This window comes from Myotis myotis, unplaced genomic scaffold, assembly GCF_014108235.1.
Source record: "Myotis myotis isolate mMyoMyo1 unplaced genomic scaffold, mMyoMyo1.p scaffold_m19_p_6, whole genome shotgun sequence".
Lineage (NCBI taxonomy): Eukaryota > Metazoa > Chordata > Mammalia > Chiroptera > Vespertilionidae > Myotis > Myotis myotis.
Window position 1 is genome coordinate 74,777,659 of NW_023416368.1, and position 15,415 is coordinate 74,793,073.

At 43.1% G+C, this 15,415-nt stretch overlaps 1 protein-coding gene across 1 annotated transcript; it reads left to right on the plus strand.

The window, feature by feature from the left end:
* Positions 1 to 156: 156 nt before the first annotated feature.
* On the plus strand, positions 157 to 15,120 carry LOC118657778 (serine protease 52-like). The gene is made up of 5 exons (XM_036312368.1): positions 157 to 217; positions 8,543 to 8,738; positions 9,822 to 10,048; positions 11,343 to 11,485; positions 14,700 to 15,120. The coding sequence occupies exons 1-5, from the start codon at positions 157 to 159 to the stop codon at positions 14,964 to 14,966; spliced, it is 894 nt and encodes a 297-aa protein (XP_036168261.1). The 3' UTR covers positions 14,967 to 15,120.
* The last annotated feature ends 295 nt before the right edge of the window (positions 15,121 to 15,415 follow it).

Genomic DNA, 15,415 nt, shown 5'->3' on the forward strand with positions numbered 1-15,415 from the left:
CTTGCTCCCCTACTTCCGCTCTAACCCCCAGCTTACTGTGATGTCACGCAGGACCATGTATTTGTGATGGTCACAACCTAAGCAGTTGCAGCTGGCATTTTATCACCTTGGGCTGGAGGCACAGGTTGGGCAATTCTGGAAAAGAATGAAAAGAAGATGCTCCAGTTTCTCATTCCACTGATGCTGGAGTTCACTGAATACCCCCATAAAATTCCAGGTCTGTGCCAGGAAAACCTAGTGCAGAGGATGGGGAGAGGCCTGCAATCTCTTACCTGGCTCCTGCAGAGCTGAGCGAGAGGCCCACGGGGGTGCTGAGTGAGAGCAGATGGCTCTGGAAGTGAGGATATTACAACCAAAGTAAATGCATTAGGCTCAGTGAATAGTCATTTAAGATGATCCTCTAGGGCAGTGATCGGCAAACTCATTAGTCAACAGAGACAAATACAGTGGGGCCTTGACTTACGTGTCCCGACTAACGAGTTTTTTGAGATACCAGCTGTCTCTCTGCTGATTTTTTGCATTGAATTGATAGAGTAATTTGAGTTAACGAGATCCTTAACGAGCTCGGTCTCAGAACTAATTAAACTCGTAAGTCAAGGCCCCACTGTATCAACAGTACAATGATTAAAATTTCTTTTGAGAGCCAAATTTTTTAAACTTAAACTATATAGGTAGGTACCTTGTTATTAACTTAATTAGGGTACTCCTAAGGCTTAGGAAGAGCCACACTCAAGGGGCCAAAGAGCCTCATGTGGCTCGAGAGCCACAGTTTGTCGACCACGGGTCTAAGGCAGTGGTTTTCAACCTTGGCTGCACATTAGAATCACCTGGGAATCTTTTTAAAATCCTGATTTCTGGGCCTCATCCTTTGTTATGGGGTGGGGCCACAACATTAGTAACAAAGAAACAGAATTTCCGGAGGATGAGGCCCAGAAACCAGGATTTTAAAAAGATTCCCAGGATGCCGAAGCCAGTTTGGCTCAGTGGATAGAGCGTCGGCCTGCGGACTGAAGGGTCCCAGGTTCGATTCTGGTCAAAGGCATGTACCCGGGTTGCGGGCACATCCCCAGTGGGGGGTGTGCAAGAGGCAGCTGATCGATGTTTCTCTCTCATCGATGTTTCTAACTCTCTGTCTCTCTCCCTTCCTCTCTGTAAAAAATCAATAAAATATATTAAAAAAATAAAAATAAAAAAAATAAAAAGATTCCCAGGTGATTCTAATGTGCAGCCAAGGTTGAGAACCACTGCCTTAGGGCCTGGACCCAAAGTTCTGGAAGTACGAGGGACTTGGAGCAACAATTCAGCAACTGCCTTTGCTTCTCCAGTCCCCTCTTTGTAAAGACATTAAAGATCCAGTTCTGGGCCCAGCACCCTGGGAGAAGCAGTGGAGCTGTGGTGGCAGAGGGACTTACTTAACTTAGGCCACCGGTGTCACAGTATGTCCTCTCGTTCAGTGGGAAAAGTTATAGGGCTGCTGCAGGAGCAAATGAGTTAATGCAGCTTTCCCCAGGTATGTTCCTTAGAGCTTCTCTCCCGCTGGAAGCTGTGCAGAGAGGAGCTCTATGGTCACCTTTTCTGTAACGTCACAGTGGAGATCCACATATTAAGGGTTCTGAGAAATCTCATCGTAAGGAGAATGGTTTAATTTTACTTAATCCACTATTTCTGAAACGTTTCTGTGCACAAGACCACCCTTTACCCCCACTTCCAGCCGTATTTGTAACATTTTCTACTTGCTCTGTTGAAAATTACCTGTCCCTATAGTTTTCCCATTTTTCCTATTTGAGTGGGTTTTGTAAATAGATTTGCAGAATCTTTTAAAAAAATTTTAATGCCATTAACTCTCTTTTTCTAATATGTGCTGCAAAATCTTTTCTCCAACTCTATTTTGGACATACAGAAATTTAAAATTTATGTACAATCCAGCAATATTTTTACTTCTGGTTCTTGGATTTTATTTGATGAATTAGAAAGGCCTTTTTATCCCAATATTATAAACACAATCATATCTGTAGCATTTCTAAGATCAGGAACAAGACATGGATGCCCACTCACTCTACTCTTATTCAATACTAGAAGCCCAGTGCATGAAATTCATGCAATGGGGGGGGGGGTGGTGTTAGGGGAAGGGTTTTTCAGCCCGGCCTGCACCCTCTTGCAATCCGGGACCACTGGATCCTAACCGCTCGCCTACCTGCCTGCTTGATTGCCCCTACCCCCTCTGCCTGCCTGCTTCATTGCCCCTAACTGCTCACCTGCCTGCCTGATCTCCCCTAACTGCCTCTGCCTTAGCCCCCGCTGCTGTGGCTTTATCCAGAATGACATCCGGAAGGTTGTTTGGCTGTCCAGTCTAATTAGCATATTATGCTTTTATTATTATAGATGGTACTGGAAACCCAAGCCAGAGCAATTAACAAGACAAAGAAATAAAACACATCCAAGTCAGGAAGGAAGAAGTAAAACTGTTGCTATTTGCAGATAATATAATTTTGTATATAGAAAATCCCAAAGACACAACAAAAAAATTGTTTGAACTAATCAATGATTTCAGTAAAGTTTGCAGGATACAAAATTAACATACAGAAACCAGTTGCAATTCTATACATTAAGGATAAGACATCTGCAAAAAGAAAGACAATAATCCCATTCACAATAGCACCAAAAGGAATAAAACACGTAGGCATAAGACTAACCAAGAAAGTGGAAGTTCTGGACAATGGGAACTACAAGACTTTGCTAAAGGAAATTGAAGAGACATAAACAAATGGAAAGGCATCAGATGTCTGATTTCAAACTATCCTACAAAGCTACAGTAATGAACACAGTAAGATACTGGCACAAAAATAGACATCCTGACCAGTGGAACAGAATAGGGATCCTAGAATTAAACTCCCTGTTATGTGGTCAACTAATATTTGGCAAGGGATCCAAGATCACCCGACAGAGAAAATATAGTCTCTTCAACAAATTGTGTTGGGAGAATGGATAAACACATGTAGAACAACGAAATTGGACCCCTATCTTACAGCACTTACAAAATTAACTCAAAATGGATCAAAGATTTAAACATAGACCTGATACCATAAAACTCTCAGAAGAAAACATAGAAAAGTAGCTCTTTGACATTGGTCATGGCAGTGAAGTTTTTCGATACGACAATAAAAGAACAAAAGCAAAAATCAACAATGAGGCTACATTAAACTTAAAAGCATTTGCACAATGAAAGAAACAATTAACAAAATAAAAGGGCAACCTACAGAATGGGAGAACATTTTTGGAAACTGTATAATCAGGTCAGGGATTAATCCCCCAAATATATAAAGAACTCCTACAACTAGAAATAAAAAAAATCCAGCCCTGGATGGTTTTGCTTAGTGGTTGGAGCATTGGCCCGAAGACTGAAGGGTCATGGCTTTGATTCCAGTCAAGGGCACCTGCCTTGGTTGCAGGCTGGATCCCTGACCAGGTCATGGGGGGAATTGGGTGTGGGAGGCAGCCAACTGATGTCTGTCTCTCCCCTTCCCTTTCACTCTCTAAAAATCAATAGAAGAAAAAATATTCTTGGGTGAGGATTAATGATATATATATATGTTCTAATATGCAAATTTTCCATTACAGTGTCACAGTCATGACCGCGGGTGGGCAGGGCTGCATGTGGTGAGGGGCGGGGCTGTGTACAGCGAGGGGTGTGCACAACCAGTCACTAGGAGATAGGTCCTCTCCTGCCTCCTGCCGAATCAGTGTGGGTCCCTCCAGGCTCCCACAGAATCGGCACGGGTCCCTCCAGGCTCCCATGGAAGCAGCATGGCTCCTGGTGGAGCGCTGCAGTTCCTGCCTGCTCCCGTGGAAGGGGTGGGCAGCCTACTGCACATGATATTGAGAAATGGGCCATTAGTAAATCAATCAATCAATCAATCAATCAATCAATATCCAAAGAATTTGATTGTTTAAAAAATGGGCAGAATAATTAAATAGGCATTTTTCAAAAAAAGACACGCAAGTGACCAACAGGGACATGAAAATGTGCTTGACATCACTGATTTTTAGGGAAATCAAATCCATAAAGAGGAATCACAGAATGGATATCATCAAGATAAGAGATAACAAGTGCTAGTGAGGGTGTGGAGAAAAGGGAACCCTTTTACACTATTAATGGGAATATAATTTGGCAGAGCCACTATGAAAAACACTATGGAGGTCCCTTAAATAATTAAAAAATAGGACTACAATATGATCCAACAATCCTACTTCTGGGTAGATAGCCAAAGCAAGTGAAAACAGGATCTTGAAGCGATATTTGTATTTTCACATTCATTGCAATATTGATCACAATAGACCAGATATGGAAGTAACCTAAGTGTCTATCAACGGTTGAATGAATAAAGAAGATGTGGAGAATATATATATATATATATATATATATATATATATATATATATATATATATATTCATCCATGAGAAAGAAGGGAAATGCTGCCATTTGCAACATGAATGGACCTCAAGGACATTATATTAAGTGAATTAAATCAGACAAAGAAAGACAAATACTGTGTGATCTCACGTATAGAATCTACAAAAACTCATGAAAACAGTGGTTATCAGGGGTGGGGTGGTGGATGGGGAGATAGTGGTCAAAGAGTACAAACTTCCAGTTATAGATGAATAAGTCTCAGAGATCTAATGTATAGCCTGGTGACTAAAGTCACACTGTATTTGATACTCAAAGTTGCTAAGAGATTAGATCTTAAATGTTCTCAGTACAAAAAAAATGGTAATAACAGACGTGATGGAGGTGTCAACTAATGTTATTGTGGTAATCATTTTGCAAAACATAAGAGTATCAAATCAACACGCTATTCATGTTAAACTCACACACACACTGCCGTGCATCAATTTACCTCAGTAAAGCTAGAAAACAAAAACACCCTCAGTATAGGGGCTAGAGATACTGCAGAAGGAAGGGCAGTATCTCTATTTCTTCCTGGCTCTGTCCAGCAGGCTTCTGTTTGCTTCTCCTTGCTGCTAAAGCTGGATTGCCGGGGGCAGGAGGGGCATCCAGTGGTGCTAGGCTCCAGCTATGGCTCCCCTTATGAACCTGCGCCCTGTCCTCTGGTCAGTGACATCCTGCTTTATAAATGGCCAAAAGATAGTCTATGGTTGCTTATTTCTTCACAGCAGGTTGATACCCAGGAGTTTCACTTATTCGTTTTCTAATTTCATAAGATGAAAGCTGAGTTCACTGGTTTGAGACGTTTGCTATTTTCTAATATAGAGGTTTAGTACTGCAAATTCCTCCCAATAATATGTTAGAATCATTTTCCTAAATCTTCTATGTTGTGTTTTCATTTTGTTCAATTTAAATTGCATTCTATTTTCCCTTTTGCTTTCTTCTTTGACCTGTGGATTATGTAGAAGTATGGTATTCGGATTCTAAATTTTCAGAGACTTTCCAGATATCATTATGTTGTTTTCTAATTGGATTACACTGTGGTCATAGCACATAACTTGAATCATTTCAAATTTATTGAGACTTCTTTTATGGCCCAGAATATAGTCTCTCCTGTTAAATGCTCTGGGACACCTGGCAGAGAGATGTATTCTGTTGTCACTGGATGGAGTTTGAAAACGTATATTAGATCAAGTTGGTTGACCAGGTTGTTATGTATAGTGTGTATTCTATATAATAACTGATTTTCTGTCTACTAAGGAGAAGTAAACACACTCTGAACCTTTTCCCAAATTGGGGAGCCAACGGCCTCATAAATTACAATATCCATCTCTGGGTGATAATCATTGTTTTTTCAGTTTAATCACAATCCACCTTCATATGTGTCAGTTTGGGCCCTCCTAGTAGCAGATATCAAGATAGAATTCAGTGTATGTGAAAGAGATTTATTGGCGGGGGTGGGGGGAATGCCTGAGCTGGATAAAGGGTGGGGGAGTAGGAGGAGGCAGGGCAGCTTTAGACTCCAGTGCAGGTTTGAGAACGTCTCCATCAAGTTAATAGGAGTTCCTGAAAAAGATTGCCAGGTTGGGCAGTAATGAACAGACTAACAACCCCTGCCATTCTCAGGCATTGGCTGGGTGTAGCTTAAGGACACGGTGGAGGATGGAAGGGCAGTGTTTCTGCTGCCCATCGCCCTGCTGCTGCCCTGGGCACATGGCTCTCTGGCACGTAGGACTCTCCTGGTGTTCTTGTGTCTGTGCCTCACAGCACGGAGGAGCTGTATTCAAAAGGTCAAGTCCTAGGATGCTGATTCTCTAGTTCTGGGTGGGAGCTGGGGAACTGCACATTCATTAAGCCTCTCAGGTGAATGTGATGGAGGGGTGCCTGGACCAGACTTTCAGATCATTGCTCCCACACTACCCCAAACTGTAAAGTTATATGTGGAGGAGCTGTGTGTGTGTGTGTGTGTGTGTGTGTGTGTGTGTGTACATGTGCGTTTAACACCTGTGTTAAGCATCAGAGTTTTCCAGAGTGGATGGTGAATGTAAGCAAACCCCCTGAGAGCAGGAACCAGCTGTCAAGCTGGAGATGCCACCTGACCATGTCCTGCAGCTTTAAGGCCAAGGATAAGCCTAGGAAGGATTTCCTTGCTGCTTTCTCCTTGAATAGCTTCTGGAAGCACGTGTGGAGCCTAACTGGTCTAATGCAAAACCGTAACATGATGTAAGTATAGTGAAGGCTGTGTATTAACAACTATGGTGGCTTCATCTCCCTGGATCCTGAGAATTTATGGAGCTTGCGTTATGTTCAATGTGTTGGCTGACAAATATCAAACCTCTACCACATGCTGGGAGCAGTTTTAGGAGCTGGGTTTATACCAAAGGATGGCATATTCATTCTCTACCCTTAAGCAATGTTACTATCTAGTGAGGGGAAGGAAGTATTAAATGTATAAATGATCCATAAACAAGTTGATCTCATCTCCTGTTAAGTGGTCTGAGGCAGACAAAATTGGCTAATGTGATGGAAGGTCTGCAGGTGGTTGGTGAGCTGCTGTAGTAGGTGGTCACAGAAAGCCTTCCTACCATGACCAGACACGCGTTGAGACCCATCTGATGAGGACATGTATTTCCAAGCAGAAGTGGCAGCAAGTGCAAAGTCCCCTGAATGATGCTTGTTACGTTTCAGAGGCAGACAGGTCAGTGCAGCTGGGGCAGAGGGAGTGGGAAGGGGGAACAGGAGAAAAATGGGCCCAGAGAGGTTAGGAGGGCTCGGATCACCCTGAGCCCATAGAGGCTCAGTAAGGACTTTGGCTGTTATTCTGGTTACAATGAGAAGCCATAAGAGAGTGTAAATGGGAGAGCAAGAAATAAGAGGCGCTTGAGAAAGGCGCTCTGTCTGGTACAGAGGACAGACCTTGCAGGGACAAGAGTGGAAGGAAGATGGGAGGTGAGGTAGTGGCGTGGGGCTGTGTAGTGGTGATGGATGATATGGCGATGGATGATGATACATGTGGGTGGTGGTGTGGAGATGGTTTGAATATATATACCTTTCACATTATACTTTCTTGTGAAAAGTGTTTAATGTCACTGCCTTTCTCCCCGAGAGTAAACATGATTAACACTTGGAAGGATGTTTGCCTTGTGGTTATGAGAACAGATTCTGGAGTCAGACTGCCCAATTTCAAATTTTAGCTCAGTCATATGCTAGCTGCTGGGTCTTAGCCAGATATCCCAATCTTAAACTTGCCTCTGTTGCCTCACCTTTCAAATGGGCAATAGTAATTTCAGTTACCTCATGGGGTTTACAGATATTTTAAGTGTTTTAGAGAGAACAGAATGGTGGCTGGCAACTACCAAGTGTTCAACAGTTTAGATTTTACGATGTTTATTTTTCTCATGAATCAAATGACATTTGAAAGACGTCAAAAGAAGTCAAAGTAATGCTATTACATAGGAAATGCCAAATTTTTATTCCTCTCAAGGTGCCATTGGGATGATCTCTAGAATTAAAATTGGGAGAAAGTTGGTACCACTAACCACAGTAAGAAACACAGAAGAGGAACCAGTGAGGAAGGGGGGGGGGGTACTGATCAGTTTCCCTCTGCTGTAAGATTTCTGGTGTCTGTTGGTCCATGTGAGAGGTCCTTGAAAATATCTGTCCAAAATATGCCAAGACAACATACCAAGGCCCTATTTTCATAGGACAATGAGGCCCAATTTCAAATAAATGAATGTGCCCACTTGGACTCCCCCTTCTAGGGGAAAACAGCAAGATTCAGGTCCAACTCTTATGGTTGTGTCTCCTCTCCAAAGGCCCACAGTGGGAGACCCACCCAAGAAGCTAAGCTATGGAGAAGCAGCAACCATTTCTCCCCATAAGCACACCCTTTCAACTGTGGTGCCATTGACAGGCCTAGGGGCACATTTTTATCTGATGGGTCTCCCACCTGGGGTTACCCTGGCTAAGCCATCACCATCTGTACACCAGGGGGGATGGAGAGGCTAGGAGAAGCGGTATTATCCTTAAGTCTCTTACAATCCAACCAACCTTGACTATTGGGCCCTGAATCTCTTCCTTCTTTCTGCTTTTAGAGACATGTGGTGAAACAGTATATCCTGATCTCGAGAAATCAAAATTTTTGAAAATCAAGGGCAGGAAGCCTGCTAAAATTCCAGAGTTCCCATGGAAGGTGAATATTTTTGACCAAGGGAGATATCTCTGTGGAGGATCCATTCTCAATGAGTGGTGGATTCTATCTGCATCCCATTGCTTTATAAACAAAAAAAAGTAAGTATTGCAAACAGACTTCTTTTTAAACAAGTGTGGTAGAATATTTGCCCCTACCTGCTTAGTATTCTCCTAGAGCAGGGGTGGGCAAACTTTTTGACTCAAGGGCCACAATGGGTTCTTAAACTGGACCGGAGGGCCGGAACAAAAGCATGGATGGAGTGTTTGTGTGAACTAATATAAATTTAAAGTAAACATCATTACATAAAAGGGTACGGTCTTTTTTTTTTTTTTTTTTTTTTTAGTTTTATTCATTTCAAACGGGCCGGATCCGGCCCGCGGGCCGTAGTTTGCCCATGGCTGTCCTAGAGCCTCCATTCAGGTTTGTTAGCCATAGAACAGAGTACCAGGAGGTTAAATATATGCCCATGTGGCTGAACATCACACTTTGCAGGTGGGAGAGATGCTGCTCTCCTGCTAGGACCTTTTATAGCTTGCTGTGTAGGACCAAAATGGCTGAATGAATGTTCTTTGGACTTCTCAGCATCTTGCCATGTAAACCTGGCCTAATCCTATGGAAATACTTTCCTAAGCATTTGCTCCCACCTGGGGAGAGAGTAGGTTAGCAGTGAGCACAGAGTTGGAGAACCCTACAAAAAAGAGATTGGAACACTGGGGCAGGGCGCCAGGCCTGGCTGCGTAGCAGCAGCTCCTGAGGTGCTGTCTTAGCCTACAGCCTCCAATCAGTATTGTTGAGAAACTTCCCAGGTGTTTGTTGGAGAGCTAGGGCAGCCCTTGTTGCAAATCCAGGGCCAATTCCCTCTATTACTTGTGCATAGCATGGCTTTCCAGACATTTGTTGATGAAATTTACAAGTAAATTTGCCCAAGGAAGAGGTCATCAGCCCAAGAGTTGTTGGCAACAGGGTGGACCTGAAACTCATGTCTGTCTCCTCCTGCCCAGTCGGGGCTCTTCACCTGGCTCTATGCCAAGGGTGTGGCCCCAGATGCACCATCTCCCCAGCTCTCAGGATCAGAGCCTCAGGCTGTTGGAATTTTTTTCTCATAAGATTCACCTTTTGCTCTTTCACCACTCACTGTTTTTTCCTTTTTTTTTTTTTTTTTTTTTTTTTCCAAATTTAAGGTCTACCTTGGAGGTCATATACGATGATGGAGAATCCAGCACCAACAACTTGACGACAAAGAAAGTAGACAAGCTAATTACTCACCGCTATTTTGACAGTTTGCTCTTGCATAATGACATCGCTTTACTCCTGCTCAAAAACCCATTTAACTTCAGTGTCATGGGAGTGCCCATCTGCCTCACCGAGGTCAATGAGATACAGGAATGGAGAAAGTGCCACTTTACCAGTGAGTTACTGTAGCCCAACCCACTGGGGGGTAGCATCCTGTTTGATGTATGCAAGGAGAAACAAAAGCTGCAGACCCTGCTGGCCCTGGGAAGACTTCCTGGTGGATTTGGGGCCTTTAAGTTCTCATTTAAGGTTCTATGATGAACCTTCTCCTCAGTTCACATGGGAGCTGTCCTTCCTGGGCCTCCCTGGCCTCCTGGAGCAAGTTTTATGTATAGATTGTAGGACATGAACCCGAATAGGGCCTCAGGGATGACCCAGGCAGAGGTTTTCAGAGTCAGAGGGATGACTTGGAGAAATGTAGAGGGACATATTGATGGGCAAAGGGGTGGCAAAACGGACTGGAAACCAGGAAATCTATACCTATGTCCTCCAGCACAGTTGTGTTCCAACTGATGGTGTTGGTCCTGTGCCCTTGGGATAAGGGGCTCTGTGACTAAAATATTGAAAACCACAAGCTGAGGAGAAGAGCATAAACTGAATGTGAACTTGTCTTTATAGAGTCAACCTCCTAACTACTCCCATCACTTTTCCCAGCCACACAAGATGGTGACCTTTGTCCTTCATCTTAGTACATGTATCTTGTCCCATAATCAACAGAGCAGAAAAAAATGAATTCCAGTCAGTGCTCCTCTTCCTAGTGGTACCCTAATGGCTGCATGGGATTCCCACATAGTCCCCAAGTCAGAGCTATGTTAGAATTCCTGGTTGGGAATTGCCCTTAGAAGCTTATCATGAGCTTCAAAAAGGGTCACCTTCTTAATGTTGAACTCCTCATGCTTCATCCAGCACATATTCATTGATCCTCTTCTATGATCCAGGAAGTGTTCTAGATTCTAGGGGTTCAGCAATACTGTACAAAGACAAAATTATTCTCATCTCTGGGGAGTGAACATTTTAGGTATTGGGCTCAGCTCCTTAAGCCCATCTTTATGTATTGTGGGCCCCTGGACAAAAATTGTCACTGTGGGTTCTCTTTACATCCTTGTGGTTTTAAAAGAAACATGTTTTAGGACCCTCGATGGAGTCTGCAGCTTCTGCACTCAGGTTGAAGCCCAGTAGAGTCCAGTTCTGAGGACCTGTGGATTCAGAGAGGGTGGGCTTGAGAGTCTGCTGGCCATCCCTCCCACTCCATCTCACTCGGTCCACATGTGGGTTGTTCTCTGGACCATAGGGGAAGTTCCCTTGTCATTGAAGTGAAAAGATACAATGTGGGTGGGTGCTTGATCTCCATTCATAGGGACCACTTTGAGCTCAGAGTCCTCTCCCCATCTGCTTCTTCTTTGGGTCAGTTTCTCATGGAGGTGTGCGTGAAAAGCTGCAGAAAGTCAACGTGGAGCTGGTTGAACGGAGTAGGTGCTCCGAAAATATGCCTATGGTCACCTGGGACATGCTGTGTACTAGGAGCGCTGAAGATTGGAAGGATGCCTGCCAGGTAATGGAGCTGGGGAGGGTCACAGGAAATGCTGTGAAGATCACGTTCTCCATCGCCATCTCTTACACCTGTTCGGTGCTCAATAGCACACAAACCGCTCCCACAAATACATGAAAGGGTTAAGCACTGGCCCTGGGAAGCAGGCCTATTTCAGATGGGGAGACTGAGGATCAGGGAAGCCAGCAGTCCTGAGGAGGACACACAGCGAGGTAAATTACAGACCCAGAATTCTAAGGAAGGCAAGCTGACTTCTGGGGTTAGAGCCACCTTTGGGATTCCAGTAGAAATGGGGCTCCAATGCCAGCTGCCCAGCCTGCTAGTGCACAGATTTGGCTGCTCATGAATCAAAAAGGTGGTGGGAGCCGCCCCTGAGTACTGGTTCTCCACGTATCTGGGCCCAGCTTAGTGCTACACATGTGTCATTTCCTTCCATTCACACAGCCGTCCTGCAGGAGATGTGCAGTTATTATCACCAGCATAAAAACCACGCTGAGGAAGATTTTCACATTCTCTCAGCTAAAGCTTGTCCCTGGGATTGGAACCAAGGTCTATTTGGCTCCAGAAATTTAGGTTCTTTTTTTTTTTTAAAAAATCTATTTTTATTGATTTCAGAGAGGAAGGGATAGGGAGAGAGAGACAGAAACATCAATGATGCGAGGGAATCATTGATCAGGTACCTCCTGCATGCCCACACTGAAAACCAAGCCTGCAACCTGGGCCTGTGCCCTTGACGGGAATCAAACCCAGGGCCCTTCAGTCCACAGGCCGAAGCTCTATTTGTTGAGCCAAACCAGGTAGGGACAAAAATTTAGATTCTGGACTGTGTTCTGCTGAAGATCTTTCATTGAGATCCTCCCTTCTCCAGAGAAGTGATTGCGATTCATTTTAAAGAAAGGCCATGGGATTTTCCCATGACTTCAACGAACCTGGTAAAGGAGAGTTTGGATGATGATGGTCACAGCAAGTAAGATGATGGGCACAGCATCTTCTTCATGACAACATTCTGGTGAAAAGAAATCAAAGCATGTCCTGTTTTTGTTTGTTAACAGTTTTGCATTAGAATTTTTGCATATTATTAAATATTCAACTTTTTTGTGTCACTTAATATTTTCAAAGATAACTCTTTGTAAGCCGTGAAATCATATGTACTGCCTGGTCCTATTTCTGTAAAATAATAATGACGTATGTACATTTGCATGCATAACGATGTGGAAAGTTGACTCAGGCGTTTTCTCTGCATGGTTGGAATCACAAATGTTACTTATTGCACTTATTTGAATAGGTTGTAAAGAAAATTCAAGCAGTGAAGATGGCGCACAGTTTACCTTTTATATGCCCCAGAGAAACCATTGCTATAGAGTCCCATAGTCTACCCAAAACATTCTTCTTACACACAATCATGTGTCTATGTATAAATTTAATTATTTATATAATTATGGGTATTCTTCATGTTGTTTTTCCATATCTGAGTTTTCTCACCTCTTTTGATTGAAGAAACCTTATTCTTCAATAGAATTTAAGAAATGATCCAAAAGGTTTAAGGCAAGAAAAGTGATGTAGGCATCAATTTTCACGTCAATGATGTCTGTTTTGTTGATCTGTGCTTATTTGGCAATCTTTTTCAAGATGTTCTTTTCTTTATCTATTGTTGACTATTACAGATGTCCCCCATTCCCACTATTTTAACCACCTCCACCCATCCCCCCTCCCTCTGGCCATCACCAAACTGTTACCCATTTCCGTGGGCTACGCATATATGTTCTTTGGCTAATCTCTTCACCTTCTTTCATTCAGTGCCCCCTACATCCTCCTCTCCTCTGACCTCTGTCAGTCTGTTCCGTGCCTCTGGTTCTATTTTGTTTATCAGTTTATTTTTTTTCATTATATTCCACATATAAGTGAGATCGTGTGGTATTTGTCTCTCTCTTGCTTATTTCACTAAGCACAATAATCTCCAGGTCCATCCATGCTGTAACAAAAGGTGAGAGTTCCTTCTTTTCATAGCTTCGTAGTATTCCATGGTGTAAATGTACCACAGCTCTTTTACCCACTTGTCTACTGATGGGCACTTGGGCTGTTTCCAGATCTTAGCTCTTGTAAATAATGCTTTAATGAACATAGCGGTGCATATATTATTTCGGACTGATGTTTTGGGAGTCTTAGCATATATTCCCAGAATTGGGGTCACTGGGTCCAAAGGCAGTTCCAGTTTTAATTTTTTGAGCAAACTCCATACTGTTTTTCTCAGTGGCTGTACCAGTCTGCATTCCCACCAGCAATGCATGGGGTTCCCTTTTCTCCACAGCCTCGCCAGCACTTGTTTGCTGATTTATTGATAGTGGTCATTCTGACAGATGTGAGATGATATTTTTTAAAGTGTAAATTGTTTAAAGTTTCATGTTTTAAACTATAACACTTAAGTGCATGGTTGGAATTACATATATATATATATATCTGTTATAGTCAACCAATAATCTATAATGGGGCACTTTTTGCTGTGGTAAACAATCCAGAAAGAGCAAGATGGGCTGGCTGAAAGTGGCTTTGAAGTAAAAAGGCAGGGGGACTATTGGAAGAATTCCAGAAAAAAAAGTGCTTACAGGCAACATGAATTAGCAACTCACTTCTTTGTACATCAAAAAAAATGCACAGGACTGGCTGAGGATTGTGATGAATATTCCCTTTTTGACCATATTGTCACTCACCATCATTGTTTTTGACCAAATTGCTTGTCACTCTTTCTGACAGTCACAGATCTGGGAACATAGCCATGTAGTTGGAGAGTCTAATCAAAATTTAAAATGTCTGCTCATCAAAAGATGCTCTAAGTGCTTCTTGCCTTGTACCAGTTGCCTACACAATAGGCTATAGAGCAGTGGTTCTCAACCTTCCTAATGCCGTGACCCTTTAATACAGTTCTTCATGTTGTGGTGACCCCAACCATAAAATTATTTTCGTTGCTACTTCATAACTGTAATTTTGCTACTGTTGTGAATCGTGATGTAAATATCTGATATGCAGGATGTATTTTCATTGTTACAAATTGAACATAATTAAAGCATAGTGATTAATCACAAAAACACTTGTAATTATATATGTGTTTTCCGATGGTCTTAGGCGACCCTGTGAAAGGGTCGTTCCACAGGTTGAGAACCGCTGCTATAGAGTAACTTGTTACTGTCCCTTCTATTCCCAAACAACTTTTCTCTCCTAGGGTGACAGCGGGGGGGCTCTGGTTTGCCAGAAAAATAACAAAAGCCCATGGTACCAGCTGGGCATTGTCAGCTGGAATGTGAACTGTGGCGAGAAGAATGTGATTGGAGTGTACACGAAGGTGGCTAATTACCTGTTATGGATGTTTGAGGAGACCACAGCAGCAGGAAACTCCTTCGTGCCTGATCCAGACTCTGGGTACAACTTGCTTCTGTCACCATCGCCCATCTTGTTACTCTCTTTTGTGATGCTTCGGTTAACCCTGTGACTAAACACTGTATTACCTCAAAACCAAGTGTCCTTCTCAGTTTGTGGAGTAAGGTCGAGGGCGCAGTGAAGGCTGTGAGGAGAGATTCGCATATGATTAGTTGTACCTGAAGTAATCATATACATAGAGGGGCGCTTAAAAAACCCGGGACCCACAACCACGCCTTTTGTTCCCCTGGATCTTGGGGTAAGTTACAAATTTCAGCCTGAGTCCTTTCCACAGGCTTGGGTGGAGCATCCCTCCATGGGATCTCTGAAACAGAAAGCCTATTCTTCCCTCTCTTACAAACAGGTATCCTTCCACAACTTATTTCATCTTCCAAAGGTGTTGGTAGCTCTCAATTTTCTTTTGCTCCTGAAGTAAGAAACATTCCAACTCCTCTCCCATCATTTGTAGCTCATCCCTGAGACCTACAGACTTGGTTTCCAGAAAGATCCTTGTTCTTTGCC

What these genes read in the sequence shown, in the direction of transcription:
- LOC118657778 (XM_036312368.1), top strand. Translation starts at nt 157, where the DNA reads ATGCTCCAGTTTCTCATTCCACTGATGCTGGAGTTCACTGAATACCCC. An exon ending in GAGAAAGTGCCACTTTACCA is followed by an intron (nt 10,049 to 11,342) that starts GTGAGTTACTGT and finishes TCTTTGGGTCAG; the next exon opens with TTTCTCATGGAGGTGTGCGT. An exon ending in ATTGGAAGGATGCCTGCCAG is followed by an intron (nt 11,486 to 14,699) that starts GTAATGGAGCTG and finishes TTTCTCTCCTAG; the next exon opens with GGTGACAGCGGGGGGGCTCT.